This window comes from Platalea leucorodia (genome assembly GCF_965183815.1).
Source record: "Platalea leucorodia genome assembly, chromosome: 1".
Classification (NCBI taxonomy): Eukaryota; Metazoa; Chordata; class Aves; order Pelecaniformes; family Threskiornithidae; genus Platalea; species Platalea leucorodia.
In genome coordinates this window covers 103,948,164-103,967,341 of record NC_138823.1, presented here as the reverse complement: position 1 = coordinate 103,967,341, position 19,178 = coordinate 103,948,164, and the positions used below count along the sequence as shown (strand labels likewise).

Below are 19,178 nucleotides of genomic sequence, written 5' to 3'. Positions count from 1 at the left end.
GTTATAACAGTTGAGTTTGTCAGTGACTTCTCTAGACATTTGCAATTACATTCTAATACTGTTGAACTTTTCTGCTTAAAAATCCACTTAATTTTCAAATTTCAGCTAAAGCTGCAGAGATCAACGAGTAAAGACACGCTTAGAATAACTCACGAGTACATACTAAAGCTTTATGATAAAAGATTGCTATAAGTAAGGAATCACTTAAGAGCTTGGACAGTCTTTCACTTCAATCAAATCTACTTCTCATGAAACAAAGCTACTCAAAGGAAACAAAGCACGGGCTATAACCACATTTTTCAAGTATAGCTATCCTTTGCATGGTTTGCTCTTAAAAATAAATTTTTGTGCCTTAAAACAGAGACAAGAAACACCAAAGGGTGAGATTTACCTGACTAAGTGTAGACACTCAAAGTCGGTGAAATAAACTATCTCCTCAAACTAATTATTTTTCTCTGAGGAGAAGCGGGGATAGAACGACTGATTCGGATATACATAAGTTTGGAGAGGTCTGTTTTACTAGGAATATGAGAGGGACACAAAGATAAAGAGCTGAGAATCAACCTTAACAGTATATTTGAAGCAAAAGTATCAACTGTCAAAAGAAATAATGTTCTTACTACTTAAAGAATGTGGTTAAATGTTGATGGGATGCGCTCCAGTTGCCTAAAGCAACCTCTGAAGGTGGTCACTAATCAGATCCTTACCGAATCAGACAAAGACTACAGCTGAAGGACTCTTGCTTTTTAGGATATGTCTTCACCTTTAGAATCCTAAGTATTCTGGATTACAGCACCTTTCATTTCTCCAGCAGGAGATACTTTATAATCGCATAAAATGTGAATAAGGATGGGCTAACACATGCCTAACAAACTGCTGGGAGAAACACACATACTTGGAACTTTGCCACATTTGGACAGTTTTCAAGAGGGACTGAAAAAGGCACATCCTCGATAGATATGCAACCTGTCACCTGAGATCCAGCACTCCAAAATCAAGGGTTACCAAGCCACAAACAGTTTTTTCAATACTGGAAAACTAGTGTTTGTTTGTTTGTTTGTTTGTTTTTTTTTTTTTAAAAAAAAAAACCAACTTTCTCCCCCCAGCTTAAATGACTGAATCTTTTTACTTAATTTTTTCAAAAGCAATGAAGTGTTAAGCACAGAGGTAGTCAGAGTATTTTAGCTCTAGCAGTTTATGTCTGGCAAAGTTAAAGCCAGTAAAATGGAGTTATGCAAGAAGGAAGTGTCAGGCAACTTAATGCTACTGATCCCACCTATTAAAACGTTTACCTGAGAACCACATCTGCAAAAACAAATGACTTCCATCACAACAATTTATCACCTGCCAAAGCCTCCATTCTGCCCAGTTTGCTTTTTAGCCCTTTTAAGCTAAGTAAGTCCAGAAGGACTTGGAATGTAACAGGTTCGTAGGCACTACAGCAGCGTTATTTCTAGTTGGTACAACAGCAAAAAGGTCAGCTTGTATAAGTATTTTAGATATTTGCCCCCCACACAAAAAAATCTTTACCAGGCTGCAGTTCAATTAGTATGCAGTAACTCTTTGCTGCCTACCTCCTCACACCACTAGAATACATTTTTACAAGACAACTGTGTGCACATCAGCAGTTAGTTTTATATCCATAAGTATTTCATTACAACCCTAAATAAAAGTAGTTAGGAATATTCTGAGAATATATTCTGATTCTAACATATTAGAAACAGTGTGAATAAGTGTGGTGAAGAGGGGGATAGATACAGTATAGATACTTCAAAATAATGTTTTCTTTATGAGAAAATGGATATAAACTCAAAAAAAATTCCTGTACTAAGAAAAAACCCCGTAGTATCAACAATCAAACACTCACTTCCTGTGCGTTTTTGATTTTATTGTTTAAATTAAGAATCTATCAATGCCTTCTGCTTTTTGGTTTTTTTTTGTTTGTTTCCATTTACTCAACCTTCTGGAACCAGGATCTACAATTTTCTAGCTGCCTATCAGTGAAAATGATTGCTTCAACATAGTACAGAAGGTAGAGCATTTGGGACTAGAAACATTAAAAAAAAAAAACAAACAAACAACCAAAATCCCTCAAAAAAAGAAAAATCACCTTTGGAGGAAACAAATTGATTTATTTAAAGTGGCTACAAAAAGCTGTTATTGCCCCAGTATTAATTTTGTCTTACGAGAGCTTTCAAGCAAAACCATTCCTAAATGGAAACTTATCTTTAATGTTTACAGTGGACGCTCAATTCAATAATGACAGTTAAGTGCAGAAGCAAATTTATGCTTTGCATGCCCAGAGCCCTCTTCCTTCTTAGAGTCTTCATCAAAATCACTTCCAAACAGAAGCAACATTAAAATTCTGCAGAACAGCCGGCTCATGTGAAAACAGCAAGATGTGCTGCCAACAGGAGCGCTTGTCTTTAGAAGCTGATCCTGGATTTCAGTCTGGAGTGTTTCACCATTGCTTCTGGAAAAAAACCTAACTGAAGCTACAGTAATTTTTTAATTGCTTATATGTACTACGTACAAAGAGTCTGTTTACTTCCAAACTGTTAGAAATGCAAGGCAGTTCAGTCATTTAAACATGCTCTTACCTTGTTGTAACTATTAGAACTACCGTTCTATCAGGAAAAATTTGTATCACCAGAAAACAACAACAAAAATTTCCCCTTCGCAAGTTGAATTCAATCAATGCTTTTTGGGAAAAGGAAGTTGGCGGAAATTTCAATTCTTAATGCCTCAAAATACCCTTCTTGAATAGCTGCCTAAACTCTTCACAAGGGTATTGCACAGGCTTGAAACACACTAGCTAGTTCAAGTGTTGTATTACCCATATCAGTTAAGGTTTAAAGCCAAGAAAAAAGTACTTGTGGTCACCTTGCAAAATTTTTAACCAGAATTTTCTGTTATATAAAACAAGTATTAATCACGTGCTCTTATTACCTGAAGCTTGCTTTCTTCTCAGATGTTGAATTTAGAATGTTGAATTAGACCGAATTTATAAGAAATTAGACTAATCACGGTAATAATTACAGAGAGAAATTTGGGCTGTCCTCTGTGAAACAACCTCAAACTTTTCCCAACAACTTGAAACTTCAGAAGCCTAACAGTCTATAGAATTGGAACCATCACATCATCTATATTGAGCTTCCTTTACTTGCTCCACCTTAAAAACAGGAATTTCCAGGGAAGTACCTTCAAGCTGACAAATGCCACCTCTCACTGCAAATTCTTAAAGCAAATCAGCTTTTCCCACAACTGGGAGAGGAGGTGATTGCCTGTCAGTGATCTTTAATTTTGTAGAGTTTAGGTCTGTGTTTTTCCCTGCTCAGTGATTATTCATTGTCTTCCAAGGCTGAGTGGGTTTCCTCCTTCAGCTACGAGACCTACTGGATCTCACTAAAATGAAGCGACATGCTTATTAACACATAGTATTCAAGTAGGAAAACTGTATTTATATACCAGGCTACATCAAGGAACAATAATGAGCTGCAGCTCCTATCAAACATATTTTGTTTGATTGTGGATTCATTATCTCATTGCCAATATCAAGAAATGGGCTGTATTTGCTTTCTGAAGTTTTCCAGCAATCTTAATTCCATGCAGAGATCTTAAACCACCCAAACAAGCTGCAAGGTTCAACCTAATTCACCAACGCTTAACTGAAGTGCTGCTTCTGCAACACAAAGATAGACCTAACACGTTTTGAGGGAACAGAGTCTTTAAGATGAGACGTTTTCCTCTGTAATCCCACAGCCATTGACATGGCAGGCCCACAGCCAAAACCACAGTGCAGTTTTAGAAATGGGCTTATATTACAGTTTGGGCCAATTCCAAGAATTAACTCCAGTTCTTATAGAGAGAGATCCGAACGGGAGACTTACAAAAGGACCTCGGTATCATGCATGACTAAACTCTACTGCTCCAGAAACTTAAGTAGTTCAGAATAACCCCACACCACAGAGATTCAGATTAAACATCTGCAGCAATTACTTGGGAAGAGATATATCAATGAGAGCAAAATAAAGTTAAATTTTTCTTCAGACAAACAAAATTTTCCAATTACATACAACAGCGAGTAATTGTTTACTTTAGGATTTGTTCTCTCCAGAATTAAGCATGATGTTCTCTTGCACATCCAAGTGTTGACCAAATACAAAAATATCGATCCCCTTTTCATTTTGCAGTTAGTCATACTGAGTGTCCCTTTAAATAAAATCTACTTCAAGAGAAAGGAGCTAATGAAAGATTTAATTCTTAAAATTATCTTCACGCAATGTGTTCTCTCTCTAGGGTGACCTTACAGAGAGGCTCTTCACCAGGCAGACTGCTTGATGATTAAGTGAGCTATGCTGATGCAGCAAGCAATCCAGGAGGCAGGAAAGGATGACTTTAAACCACCAATATTTCTAAATTTATATCTTCAGCTTTTCTATATTGTAAAAATCAAATCAACAGCATACTCGTACCATTTAGAGAGGAATTCTGGAAGACCATACAGTGTAATAACACTAAGACTTTACTCATGAAACAATGTGATGAGTTGCTTTCATGAAAAAACAGAGGATGAGCATTCTTTGGCAAAATGCTTGAATTCCCACAATTATTTTGTCAGACATATTTGAGACGTGCTGTTGGCTATTAAGGGTACTTTCAACAAGACTTTGATCATCTACCAGGTAGTTCCTTAATACATTTTGAATAGGTTGTCACAGAAATGGTTTTTGAAAAAAATTCAGATTACTACGAATAACAAATGCAAGGCTGACAGCCTGGGAAGCATTGAGCTGTAAAAACTTAGGTCCCAAGATTCTCAAAGCTGAGTGTCTCAAGACTGGGAACTGGAAGAAAGTTATAGTGACAGTGAATATACTGGTTCAATTAGGATGAAAGGTGTCATCAACAAAATTTTGCACAGGAGTTTGCAGCAGTCTTTTCTGGCAGCAAGAAAGAAAGCAAAACTATAATTTCTGTCTCCTAGCTGTGGAAAAGTAGTGCTGTTATATTTGAAAGAAAAGAAAACACTTAAAAGAATTGACGACATTCTTAAGGTAGTACATAAAATATCACTGTTCCTTTACAAAGTCTAGTAAATGGGTACAGAAAAGACAATTGAGAGATTTCTGAGATTCTGAGCTCAGTTTTCCTTGATTATGAACTAGCAAGCCCTTTCTATAGATAGCTGAAGTTTTACCTTACTTTGTGAATCGTCTAACACAGCCATACTTTAAATTAAACCACTACTCTCATTCATTAGGACAACAAAGAATAGACAGATTGACAAAACCTGTTTTGGAAGAACTCAAGGGACAGCTTTAGTATGCAGACTCTTTCTGATCAGACAGCCAAAAATGAGTAAAATAATTTCCTTTAGTTCAACCAGAGTTCAAAGATTTATTCTATGTAGGGTTTCAAAGACTGGAGGCTCCCTGAAACACTTCAGATCAATACCACTCTGTAGCAAAGTAACTTAAAATGCTTTTCTTGAATTTAGTAAGAAATACGTATCAAACTCGCAATGTGAATGTACAAAAGCAGAAGGCATTTCAGATGTTTTGAAAATAAGCTGAAGTCCAAGCATAAAGTACCATTTCATAGACATCTTTTATAATTTACCCATTTGTTCTTAAAATTATGATTTCTCCAGTCAAAACCATAATCTACTCGGGATTGATGCAGAAGTTACCACTAAGAAATCTTGCTAAAGAAAACATTTCACTGAGCTATACCTTTATAAAGGAGGATCAAATTCTGCAAGCAAAATTTTGTTGCTAATAGATTAGCTATGACTTCTAGTTGTAAGATTTCTTCTCACTAGCTATTCAGAGGAGAATACCTCCTTCTTAAGCTGAAAAAGATGTCTTAACACAAGTATTGAAATTTCCATTCCAAAGTAAAGAAATTCTCAGCAGAGCAACCGTTAGCCCTTACATCAGATTTACACAAGCTGAAATTACCAAGACTGGAACTAAACACTAAAAAACTGGCCTTGGCACTATGAATTGAGAGCATTCAGAAAGAAGTTTATTAAAAAGTGCACAGTGGGAACATGAACAAAACCTATGAAAATCAAATGAAAAATCCATACAGGTCTTCAGTGAATACATGATCAAACCTGTCTGATGTACGTGAAGTCTGAATAAAGTTAATTGCTTAACAGTAGATACAGACAGAAGTGTGGTTTATGAGCATACTTCAAATAACCACCATACTTTTTAGCTGTAACCTTTCATGACTAAAATAATCCAAACACTTCATTGCATCACCGCATCAATCTTTTTAATGTTTGCAACCTTCCTCCTTCATTCTTGCTCACCCTCAAGGGAAGGTCTCTCATGTTGGTGGCCAACCTGTGCAAAAACTAGAACAAAAAACCAACGCACCTCCCCACACCAGGAAGCTGCCCTTTTCCAAACACCAAGCTGCAAAAGCCCATGGAGGTGCTGTGAACTGTGCTTTGGCAGCAGAGGGATGCAAAACCAGCAAGCTGCCTCCAACCCCCTGTGCTTCAGGGAGGCCTCATGTGCGAGACCTGGAAGCTTTCAGTAGTCCCAACACCCAAATAGTCTTTCCCACGAAGGAGCAGCCACCACTCCTTTACTTCTCCGCAACTTCCTGCAGTATAACAAGCCCGTAAGCTTATTAGAAACTGGAGATCGCTGAGGAAGACTCTCCATACCATAGTGACTATTAACAGCAAATACAATACTACTACAACAGTTCCGTTTCTTACTTAAGTTATGAAAAATTACAATGCATTGATTCCATGAAAACTAATATTATGGCATAGGTAAATAAACTGCATTATTTTTTACTTCAGTGCCACTGCTGGGCTCATTTCCCATTGTTTGAAGTACTCTCTGCTTGGACGGTAATTCCTCAGGCACAAGTGAGGCACATAAAGAGATACTGCATACCAGGGTGACTGCAGCATGAGCTATCCTTCAAAAATCTGAAGGTTCCCATCACATCCTTTCCCTCAAGAATTAGAACCTGCCTGCAAGCCCTGCACTAGAACACATGAACACAGAAATGGAAGGGTTCATTGGACTATCAGTTCAGCATCTCACACAAATGTAAGTACTCAGAAACTAAATTAGTATTATGTGATTTTTTTTTTTTTTTCTGCTAACTCCCACTCACCACTAAATACTTCCAATATCTTAAGGGAAATTTTAGGTGTATTATAGGAGACCACATGCCACAGATATATGGCATGCCACTGGAAGACAGCGATAGAGACAGCACATCTCAAATTCCTGTTTTGTTGTCCCAATTCCTTTAACATTTCAATTTATTAAATGAAGTGCACCTGATTTCCTAGCTTCAGTAATACAACAGAAGCATTTCATTAACTATTTTCAAAGTCTGCTCTGCATCAGAAAATAGGCAAGTCAATAGGCACAGAGCACACTTACATTTGCTGTACAGGGCTTCACATCTCCACTAGAAATTTCCAGGATCTACAAAATGAAAGAGGCTGAACCCCAACCTTTGACACCTAAACCCCAACCTAATTTTCTCAACAGCATTATTTGTTTCATGTGCCTATCCATCCTTCTACCAAATAGATTATTTTGAGACTGCCACAGCCTTTCACCTGACTTTTCCTCATCCTACAAAGACCAGTATTAGAGCATACTAACATGGAGTATATTTGTTTAATACACATTATTATGGCAACTACTTCACAATATGCAAGTTTAAGATAAGGAGAAATATGAGAACTGCAAACGTGTTCACTATCACTCAAGTCTCAGTGGAGACAGCAGAGTGAAATCAAAATGCACTTGAAAAATAAAGCAAACTGTGCACTGACAACGTAAAGCTTGAAATATCTCAACTAATTAGACACCTCTTGTTGCTAGGTATATACTGTGCCATGGAAGCTAAACTTTCAATTTTCTCTTACGAACGAATTCTATTTCTACTAGTCTCAAAAGCTTTTTCATATTATGTATCATTAATCATTACTAACACTTCTTAATACCTGTGCACTTTCATGATTTATAACTCCTTCTTCATAACTTAGAGCACTAAGTTTCATGCGTGACATGTTTCAACTACATTAAGTGGAATTTCACAGTAAGCAGAAAATTTTAGAACTGTGAGGGAGCTCAAGTCCAGCTCCTGCTGAAGTCAGGCTCCTCTTTGCTTCAGCAAAAGCTGGATCAGAGCTCGAAACTGCAATTCTTTTATTTTAAAAAAGTAGATAAGAAGCAGCTCAGAAAAATGCTATCTACACAAAGATCAAGACTATTTAAGAATAAAAACTTGTTTACCTCCTTTAGATTTTCTAAATAAAAGTAAGCTGCAAATGTATTTTATTGTTATGCTGGTCATAATCACAAGAGGCTGATCAAATGTGAATAGTATAAACAACTGGTTTCTTTAATTTACTAATTTCTATTTCATCTTTTCACACAGTATGAAACTCACATTCATTGTTTGGTCTATGCAGTACCCTTTTAACATGACATGTGAGATAAAGGCAAGCATTTTATTAAGCTGCATAAGACGACAGGATTTTTAAACAAGTCTAGGCTGTCAAATGGCAACCTAACTGCATGGTACCTACCAAAAGTCATAAAAGTAAATGGATGTAGGAAAGATGCTGCATTTCCCCTCCCCCTCTCAAGAAGTAGCTATTAGATTTCTCAAGGATTATTTTTTTAGATTTCTCAAAGATTATTTTTTCTCCATCTACGAGAATTTTAGAAGTGGCACCAGTCAGAGAAATGATCAAGGTATTCTGTAAATTTCAAGACTGAATCATAGAATCGCTAAGGTTGGAAAAGACCCTTAAGATCATCAAGTCCAACTGTTAACCCAGCACTGCCAAGTCCACCACTAAACCAGGTCCTCGAGCACCACGTCTACCTGTCATTTAAATACCTCCAGGGATGGAGACTCAACCACTTCCCTGGACAGCCTGTTCCAGTGCCTGACCACCCTTTTGGTGAAGAAGTTTTTCCTCATTTCCAACCTAAATCTCCCCTGGCGCAGCTTGAGGCCATTTCCTCTCATCCTATTGCTTGTTATTTGGGAGAAAAGACCCACCTCACTACAGCCTCCTTTCAGGGAGTTGGAGAGAGCAAGAAGGTCTCCCCTCAGCCTCCTCTTCTCCAGGCTAAACAGCCCCAGCTCCCTCAGCCGCTCCTCATAAGACTTGTGCTCCAGACCCTTCACCAGCTTCATTGCCCTTCTCTGGACACGCTCCAGCACCTCCATGTCCTTCTTGTAGTGAGGGGCCCAAAACTGAACACAGCACTCGAGGTGCGGCCTCACCAGTGCCAGGTACAGGGGCACTATCACCTCCCTGGTCCTGCTGGCCACACTATTCCTGATACACGCCAGGATGCTATTGGCCCTCTTGGCCACCTGGGCACACTGCTGGCTCATGTTCAGGCGGCTGTCAACCACCACCCCCAGGTCCTTTTCTGCCAGGCAGCTCTCCAGCCACTCCTCCCCCAGCCTGTAGCGTTGCATGGGGTTGTTGTGACCCAAGTGCAGCACCCGGCACTGAGCCTTGTTGAACCTCATACAGTTGGCCCCAGCCCATTGATCCAGCCTGTCCAGGTCCTTCTGCAGGGCCTTCCTACCCTCCAGCAGATCAACACTTCCACCCAACTTGGTGTCATCTGCAAACTTAGTGAGGGTGCACTCGATCCCCTCCTCCAGATCATCAATAAAGATATTAAACAGGACCGGCCCCGATACTGAGCCCTGGGGAACACAATTGTGACCAGCCACCAACTGGATTTAGCTCTACTCACCACCACCCTCTGGGCTCGGCCGTCCAGCCAGTTTTTAACCCAGCGGAGAGTTGAAGACTAACATTAAACAGAAGTGCTACATTTCTATCTTATAAGTGCTATGGTTTCAGTGTCAGCAACTACTAGAAAGGTGTAATGGAGCATTGCTTACCAGGAACCTACAGTCTCTGCAGGCCTCTCCCTGCAAGGAATGAGCTGAGCCAGAACATGAGAGTACTGGATCATATTTGGACTGCCTTTCTCTTGTTCATCTTTTGTTTTCTGGAAACATTAATAACTAAAATATGGACATCAAGGTGATCACAACAAGTTGAGAAATAATGATTTAAACAGCTGGTCCAGGGTGGATTTACATAATGAATAGTTGGGACTGGCCTTTAGAATATAAAGCTGCTGTTTTCTTAATGTGCCAAGAGGTGATGGTGTTCATGATAACAAATAACTCGCAACTTCAGGCTACATGACAGAGCAGAAATAATTTAAAATTATTAAATACAAGTTCAGCCGCATGATGCTCCTAACATCCCAAAGACTCCAATTTTCAGAAAAGGAACTTGAAATCTTGTTGGGACATATATGCTTGTATAGCACTTAGCTTTTAGAAATGTGGCCCCCAGAAACTGTAGCTAGTATTTGTGTTGGAGTAGACTAAGGTCCTGGAGATTTTAATCCTGCTGTTAATCCTGTCCAGTTGTTAAACTGTTTTTACATTACCTCTCTGGTACGGTGTCTCTTTAGCACGCACAACACTGACTGAGCACGAAAACGTCAATTTAAAACTTCAACCTTAAAATGGAATTAGGATGACGGGTGGAGGCTCCTTTCTATCATGCAGAATTTCCTGCCTAGCAGACACTGGGTCAAGCATCTGAAGCAGCACTTTGCGAGTATGTTTTCCAGCACTCCATTCAGGTTCAATCCTGGATGCAATTTAACAAACTGACAGGGAAACTCTTAAGAGGTAGAAAGGTCAAAAATAGAAAAGTTACTTAAGAAGCCCTCTCAAAGACTTTATTCTAGCAACAACACTACTACCTCTAAATGGCTTCTGAATGCAGAAGTACTGCCAGGCTTACTTATGAACTTTCCTATATAGAGCAAAAGTTAGTTACAAATGTACTTGCTCTATCTTTGTAAACCATACACGGGGAACAGTATTTAGCAATAACCCCCTAAGCAATACTCTTTAGTACTATTCTTTTTGCCTTTTGTGTTTCAGAATTTGGTGTATTTTCTAGAACAACAAAACATCACAGTATCAGGATGAATTAACAGTGACATGCCACCACCATGCCTCGCTGCTTCAAATGGTACTCTAAAAATATTAATCACTGGCTTGCCTTTCCTCTTCCAAACTTCATTTAGGAGGGAATTTTTCTTCTATCTATGTGAGACAGATTAAATTCTCATACCTTTTAGACTGACATTTTTCTGAAGATTCTCAATGATTAGACGTACCCATGATAAACTAAAAGGCCTGTGCAAGCTTCCCACATAGCTCTTTCTCCAGTAAACTGACACACAACAACCTTGCTACCCCAATCAAAATCTCCTCACGAATATTTATATATTGCATTCTGTGGTGGTTTCGCAATTTCTCTCATACATTCTTTGTATGCTAGAACAAAGCTCACAAAAGTTAAAATAATGTAAAAAAGTTGCTTAAGTCCTACTACTTATCCTCCGTTAAGGAAAAACTATTAGAGCTTAAATTCTTATGAGTGAGAACAGAGTCTGGTTATGAGAGCAGAAAGAAACTACAATGCACATCTGAGTCATGTTTGCACTTTTAGCACTTTGTGGTACAAGATAATGGTCCCAGCAATTCTAAATTAAAACTGCTGTAATCTTCACCTTATATTGTTAGGCTTAAAAACTATTCAGGGGCTGCAGATTAAGATGTAAAATATGCACATATTCTATCAAGTTCTACTTTACTAGCAAACTAGTTGATAGTCATAATTCAACAGTCAATGGTGGGACACTAAAATAATTTTTGTAGAAGAGACTAGCAAGTTTAAATTTCTTTCTAAGAGACTAAAGCAGAAAATCATCTCAACAACCTCATTTTTATGAATTTCCCATATAAAAATATCTCAAAAATTCAGGATGAAAAAACCATAGCTTTCCAAAACTCTGCTTTATTTTACTTAAAGTAACACTGCAGAGGACATAGCCCTATATCTGATTCAGGATCAAGACTACTTTAAAATAAGTGCAGTTTGGTGGCCTTCAATTCTTTCAAAACAGGCGATATCCTGGTTCTCAACAGACATTCAACTATGATCATTTCCTTAAATCAATCCCAAAACATTGCAGAGGTAAGCACGACAATTTCACAGTTACAAAAAAAAAAAAGCTACCTACATACAGAGGTTAACAACAACAAAGATTGCATTGCCAAAAAGCATGCTGAACAGTGCATGAACACAATGAAATGTCATTAACGCTTCTTTTTACATTTGAAAAACTCATACCTGGGTACACTGCCTGCTAAGCTTCGTTCACTTGACGATGATGATGACGATGATGATGATCCAGGTCTCTGATCTGTTTTCATTCCTAGAGTCTCTGTTGCGCTAGTCTGAGGTTTTTCACCTTCTTCTTCTGGCTTTTTTTTTTCACTATCGCTTTCATCACTGCCTTCTCCTAAGATGTCATCCACCTGCCAAAGAGTAGAGTGTCAGTGTATCCGCTAACAGACTATTCTATATCAATCTTTCATAATTATCGGATTGCTCTTGAATAATCATTAAGAATATGCTTCAACTTTCCTTGACCTTCTCCTTGAAAATTCAGATTAAACCCCAATGTCTTCAACACAGTTTCTGTAACAGCTCTAACAACATTCTATTCAAATTAAGTATATTTAGTCTATGTTTAACTTGATATACATATACTCACATACATGATACAGCCACATTTGAAGCTGTTTGCACTTTATTATAACAACATGAACAGCTGTAAACAAGAAACTATTATGAAAAAAGTGCTGTCTTATGACATTAAAGGGATAGATGTTTTATACTATTGTAACACAAAATAACATATACTTTATACTATACATATTTTTTTACTATTATAACATATAGAATCACTTGGGCAAGGCATATTAAAATCTCTAGCTAAAAAGTATTCTTATATTTACAGTTATTCCTTGATAGATATATAACATTAAAGAAGTGTATTCCTAAATAATACAGTATGAATGGAACAGAATGTACAGAATCCCATTCTATCCAGATTGTCTATTTATGCTAATTAATAAAGGCAAATCTCTCAAAACGTTTACACATTTCATTAAATAATTGTTTGGCCTTCACTTCTGAAAAGTTAGCATGAGATTTGATACTCCTCTAAAAACATGCTCATTTGCTCTGACAGGTCTGGAACTGCTGAAACCATCATTAAAAGCAAATCATACTCATGAGCTACCCTGCTGAGCTTCAAAAGGTTATGTTCTCTTTGAGCCAGCATTCAACCTCCAGAAAGAGATGAAAACATGAGAAAACATAGGTGAAGATCCCATGGTCTCTCTATTTTTGTGAATGGCAGAGGACATGGAAAGAAGCTACGTGTGAGTATTTCTCTACTGATATTTAAGATTTTTTCCTAAAATTTTCTCAGCATAAGTTAAAATAAAATAAGCTCATCTCAGCATAAGTTAAAATATGCTTCACAACAACCCTCTGTTCTCAGTAGTGCCACACCTGCTTTATCAAAAAGAGAGACCCTGTATATGAATATGGACCAAAAGATTTTACACAGCTCATCCACTGCGTTTACACTGATAATCCCAAAAGCTAGAAGAAAGCTGTGAGAAAGTCACTTATATCTGGTCCTTCATGAATGCACCTCCAATTTCTTTGTTTATCTTGATATGCATGGAAGGAAAGTCAAAGCTACCCTCTGTTTATCAAACTAAATGCAAGAGATCTACACCTTGCCAGTACTCTACTAGAGATGTGGTAGAGGTAACTGAAATACCTTTTTCAGAGAAAGGGAACTCAAGGGAGAGCTTGCAAGCAAGGAGGGAGAGGAAATAGAAAATATAGAAGTTTGGTAACAGTGAAAGACCTATTTTCTGATGTCCTACAGAGAGAGAAAAGGCGCGTGACCCAAGATGATGGAGGTGCACCGTAGGGCAATTTCACCAAGCACGTGGGTGACTCCCATCACACTCCCGGTGACTTCAGAAAGATGGGGTATGTGTCATTTGTCTTCAGTCCTCTGCTAAACAGATGGATTTGTGGGACTTACTACCTTCCTACAAGCCTCACTCAGCTATTCCTGTTTGAGGGTAGTAGCAAATAATTTTTCTTCCTTATCTTGTGCTACATTCCACTGAGGATTCTGCCAATCTATATTGTTGCAAAAGAGAAATGATGTAGAAGGAATAATAATAATTAAAAAAACCCCAAAATGTAAGTAGTACTTCAAAACATCCTAAAATAATAATTTTGAGGAGACTAGCCAGCGTAAGGGAAAGCAAGGAACTTGTTACAAAGTATACTTGTGAAAAAAATATGTAATTGTTTCAGAGTTCTACTACTCAAGGTTTAAAACTGGATTTAAAAATCCAGGCTATACTACCCTTGGATGGAATGACTTCTATACAAAATGAAAAGTAACTTGCAAATTTCTTAGATCTACAGTTTAAGCTGTTTTTCCATTTGCCCTTGTCTCCGTACATTTTTACTACCTGAAACATTGCTGTCTAATGCCCAGCTCTTTCATTGTGAAGGCTGTAAGGAAACCATAATAAAAAAGGAACCCCATACCAGCTTAGTGCATCTAAACACCGATGACAGTTTCAGGTAGAAACTTTAGGAATTGCTGTGTCAAATCAAATTACATTAGTCCAAAAATGCTTCTCCCATGACCAGAAGTTGTCATATGCATGGAAAATAAGACTCATGGAACACAATCCAGGGTGAGGGAGACTGAAAAGGCAGCTAGAGATAAGCCAACAGTGAACCTGGCAGAAGTGTGGAAAGTACACAGGGTAGGGATTTTTTGGTATGTACAGAATACACAGAAAGTCTCAAGTGTTTAAGTGTTACAGTTTGGGATGGGATGGCAGGAACCCCATGCCTGTATAGCTTTGTTAGAAGATACTCACTGTAGCCAACATGGCCAGCAATTGACAGTCAAATGGCAGCACAGATCTACAGCTCTAGCAACTCCTTTCCAGCAAGTCTTACAATTAAAATTACATCCCTTCCTTCCAAAAGCAATGCTTTTCCAGAAAGTTGTATGTTTAAAACTACATTCTCACTACAAAATATGTTAAAGTTTTCAAAGGACAAAGTTAGGTTGATAGACATTCAGTGTCACAGATGTCTCTCGCAAACTGAACTTTTAGTCTTTGAAAAATCTACTTTGTGTGAACAGTTTTGACAGACTAGCGGTCTAGTTATTGCCATGTCTTTCTTCTCTCACTCTGCACAAAGATGACATTATTCTTTTGAAGGCCCAAATGCCACTTAATATTAGAATTACCAAGTTAGTTCTACACATACATGCCTCATTTCTGTAGAAGAGCATTTAAAATGCACGTATAAATCATGGAAATATGGCCAATTTTGAAAATCATTGCACATGAAAACAATTAATGCAGGATGGTCCTTACAAACCAATTTAACTAGAAAGGCTCCCCAAAAAATCGATTCCTGCCTAACTATTGACTAAATTGCAAATTGTGCTGAGAAACATAAAGATTACCATCTTCATCTTCCAGAATTCTCAAAAGAAATGGAAAACAAACTATGTTTTCCATGAGGCAGCGAGATTTAAGCCCTTGACTTGAACAAATTAATAGGTAAAAAAAGCACATTAATATTGAAGCAGCAACGATCTATCTAGACACATCACTAACTTCAAATAAATAAAAACGCTTAAAGAACAGAAGAAACTTTCAATCTGGTTCAGACCAAGACAGATACTGATGTACAACTTCTGCTTACAACATTATATTTTATATGATTAATACAAATGGAACACATAACACTTCAGAAGAAAATGCCAGGTAATACCAAATCTTACTGATAAGATACAGCGAGGGAATGTTTATGGCTTAAACATTACCATAGCAGCTATCTTTAAAATACATAAAGACTTTTATAACACAGCAAGAATGATTAACATTGAAAAAGAAAAATGATTCATCTCTTGAAGATGACAAATTGTTCCATTTAGCAAGAGAATGAAAAGTCTGACAATTCTTTTAAACACCTGATTATAAAAGCCAGAAAAAATCCTCAGCTGACAAAGCTATTTTATTTCTCATTTAGGAGGAACACAGCATACACTCATGCAGACAAAACATAGAGACCAAAGAGCAATGAGATTTTCAGTCTCATATTCTCTGATTATGAGCTGTAAAGCACCTAAAGCTTTGTTAAAAAGAAAGCCAAAACCTTCTGTAGTAATTAACAAACCAGGTCAGCTGGAAAATGTTCTTACTCCAGAAGCTGAGTTTATACATTCAAAATAAATCATTACTCTGAGAAAACACCAAAAAAGAAACTGTCATGAGCCACCTCAACTGGTTAGAAAGATAATTTACAGGCTATGTTTTGGGACAGCATTATGGATATGACAGAGACCCATCGTGATGCTTTACATTTTTTTGGAAGAAGCAATTACATATGCAGTAACATAAACTAAACATTAAAAAAAAAAAGGAGCTGTGAATAAACTTTAATTCTTGTTTTTAAACTAGCAAGTATTTAAAAATTCAGGTTTTAATAGAACTGAGAAGCTAACTACCTTATACAGAAACAGTACAACACGTGTAACTACCTAAATGATCTCTTCTAAAAGCAGTAGAATGCTTTGAATCAATTCTTTACTGGAATTACAGACATTTCTACAAAAAGAATAGGTTTGATGGACAGCTGTTCATTTTGTGCTCCAGTTTTGCATGGAAGATACACACATTTTTTTTCACTCCCATCTTTCCCAATAGACCAATTATACTTTTGGTCCAATTGATTGCGTAAGTTAAGGGAAAAACAGAAAAAAACCCAACTATTTACAAAGAGTTCCTTAGGTTTGTTTCTACTGCCACAAAAATGAGCGTTCATTGTTAGCAATGGAAACAATTGAACCGGTATTGACAAAAACCAACTGCATTTCAGCATAAAGCCTGTGTCTCCTAAGCACGTATTTGAGATTGTGTTGAATACATTGCATCTTAGGAAGAACTCGCAGATACTAATATAATCTGCCATCTGAATGTGCCAAAAGGTTTCAATACATACCTTGTATTTCCCTCATGGCGTATAAATTCACAAAAATAACTCTAAAATGAAAATAAGATGTCCAAGTACACCAGTGATTGCAGGTATCCCCATGTAAAACATGGTATTACCTCAACATACTCTTTCAAAAAAAACTTTAAAATGCTACCATGTTTGGGGCCAGCGACCATGATGCCCTCTTAGTAGTTATTAAACATAAAAGCTAGCAGACCACCAACTCTATCCAATTAGCGGGTAAACTGACGCTCTGCAAACAAATACCAGACTAAAAGAGGCAAATAAATGTTTTACATGTCAATTCAAATTTCACTAGCTTTATCTGCGCTGCATTTCTTTTAGTGTTCTTTCAATTAGCTGAAGAAGTCTGACTCTCAGCGTTACTGGTCAGGATGATATACCTATATCGGAAACATGATCAATACCGATTTCTTTTAATACTATCTCAAACTGTATGCGTACAATTACTTGAGATGCAATAGGCTGGTAGTCTTGAAAAAATTAATTACGAAATGCACACTACACCTTTTCTGAATATACTTAAATACATTGCTGACATCCTGAAATCCCAGTGTGCTCAAAACTGTTCTCAAGAACCAAAACAGTTCAGTGTTTGGGGTTGGTTTTGCTTGACATTTTCTCTTTTTACTGAAACATATTTTGGGACTGATCTCCTACACACTTGCATGACTTAGACAAAGATTTACTTCACTTTTTTAATAACAAATAATAAAAAGCTAGTGTTTTGGCATTACAGGTTACTTCTAAACTACAGGACACAAACTGCTCAAGGCTGTAAATATACTGCATGTATTTTAAAAGTTATCAAGTAAATGTGCACAAACAGGCAGAGAACATGAAAGACAGTGCTTTTTAATTCTATCCTCAATTACATCTAAAGTATTTTAAGCCACATCTGCATTAGAAAGCTGTCCCTGGAACACGGGCACCTTCGAAATGCCGCTAACATCCTAACTGCTTTGCAGTGCATTAGCAATACTGCCAAAAGATGCTCTTCCACGTAATTCAGTGCTTATCCAGCAGAACTGGTGTGCGTGCTGTTTGTCGAATATGAAAAGTTTCCCTAGAGGACAGAGAGCTTGCTTTTATAAGCTCCCCTAATTCTCCATTTGATCCTATAATCTTTACCCCTGCCTCCACTTCCAACATTCCCTTCTGCTTTGTCCCAGACTGTTGCTTTTTAGTAGATCAGTGGAGTTTTTACATGTTTTACATGAAATGTTAGAGGAATCAGCAGACTATTTCAGGAACTTTAACGCAGCAGTAAAATGAGAAGACAACGAAAGAGTAGATGGGAAAAGTGACATTAAAAATTACAAACTAAAAAAGCACTTCTGAGCCTGTGAAATTAACAGTGAACGATGATATTAGATTGGAAATCAAATCAGAGAGTGGTGGCTCCATCTTCCTGGAGTTGTGCACTCAACTTTCTAACCTTCCAGCACAGAGGTATAAAAACAAAACTGTTCTGTCAGTGGCAAAATAAATAGAAATAATATTGTAAAAACTAAGTAACTCCACATGACTAAGTAGTTAGCAGGAATTAATACAATACTGATAACTCTAAAGAAGGTGCAGGCATCTTCCCATAGCCCAGCTTACAAAGAGGTCACCCAACAGTCTCTACCACAGTGCTGCAGTCCTGGAAGAGCTGATGCCAGCTGACAGGTACGTGTAATTTGGAAGCAATGTTTCTGAACACGCAAACAAGCCATAGGCTGTCCCACAGCAATGCGGGTCACTGAGAATATTTCACTGGCAAAGCATCACAGTCAAAGAAGATAAGATTAAGAACTTTTTTTAAAGAAGTTATGTTCTTCAAAAGGTTCAAGCAAGGCTGCCTAGTTGCCGACACTGAGACGGCATACAATTGCCTGACAAATTATTATAGCACATTCACAAATGCTTGTCCTCTCTTTCCTCAAGCTCCTCAAATCATACGCTAGGCATTTGGTAAAGCAAGGAAAGGTTTATCAAGAGCGGGGCAGGAGACATGAGGTTTGTGCAGGTGACTCGGGAAGTTTAACCCCTTGACACAGAAAAAAAAAGCACCTTTGCAAAGAAGAAGAGTGAGAGGCCGTGATGGGATTGATAAAGCACCTTCATGAGCACG

General features: G+C 37.6%; 1 protein-coding gene across 4 annotated transcripts in view; it reads right to left on the bottom strand.

Moving 5' to 3' along the window:
- CTDP1 (CTD phosphatase subunit 1) overlaps positions 1 to 19,178 on the bottom strand; it is a 121,483-nt gene that overhangs the window by 28,662 nt on the left and 73,643 nt on the right. For 2 of the 4 annotated variants that reach the window (XM_082322832.1, XM_082322833.1), the window contains one exon: positions 12,260 to 12,447. In XM_082322832.1, the coding sequence (XP_082178958.1) occupies positions 12,260 to 12,447 (188 nt within the window). Of the gene's footprint in view, positions 1 to 12,259; positions 12,448 to 19,178 lie in introns of those variants that run through there. The other 2 variants (XM_082322834.1, XM_082322835.1) reach the window with 2 other exon arrangements.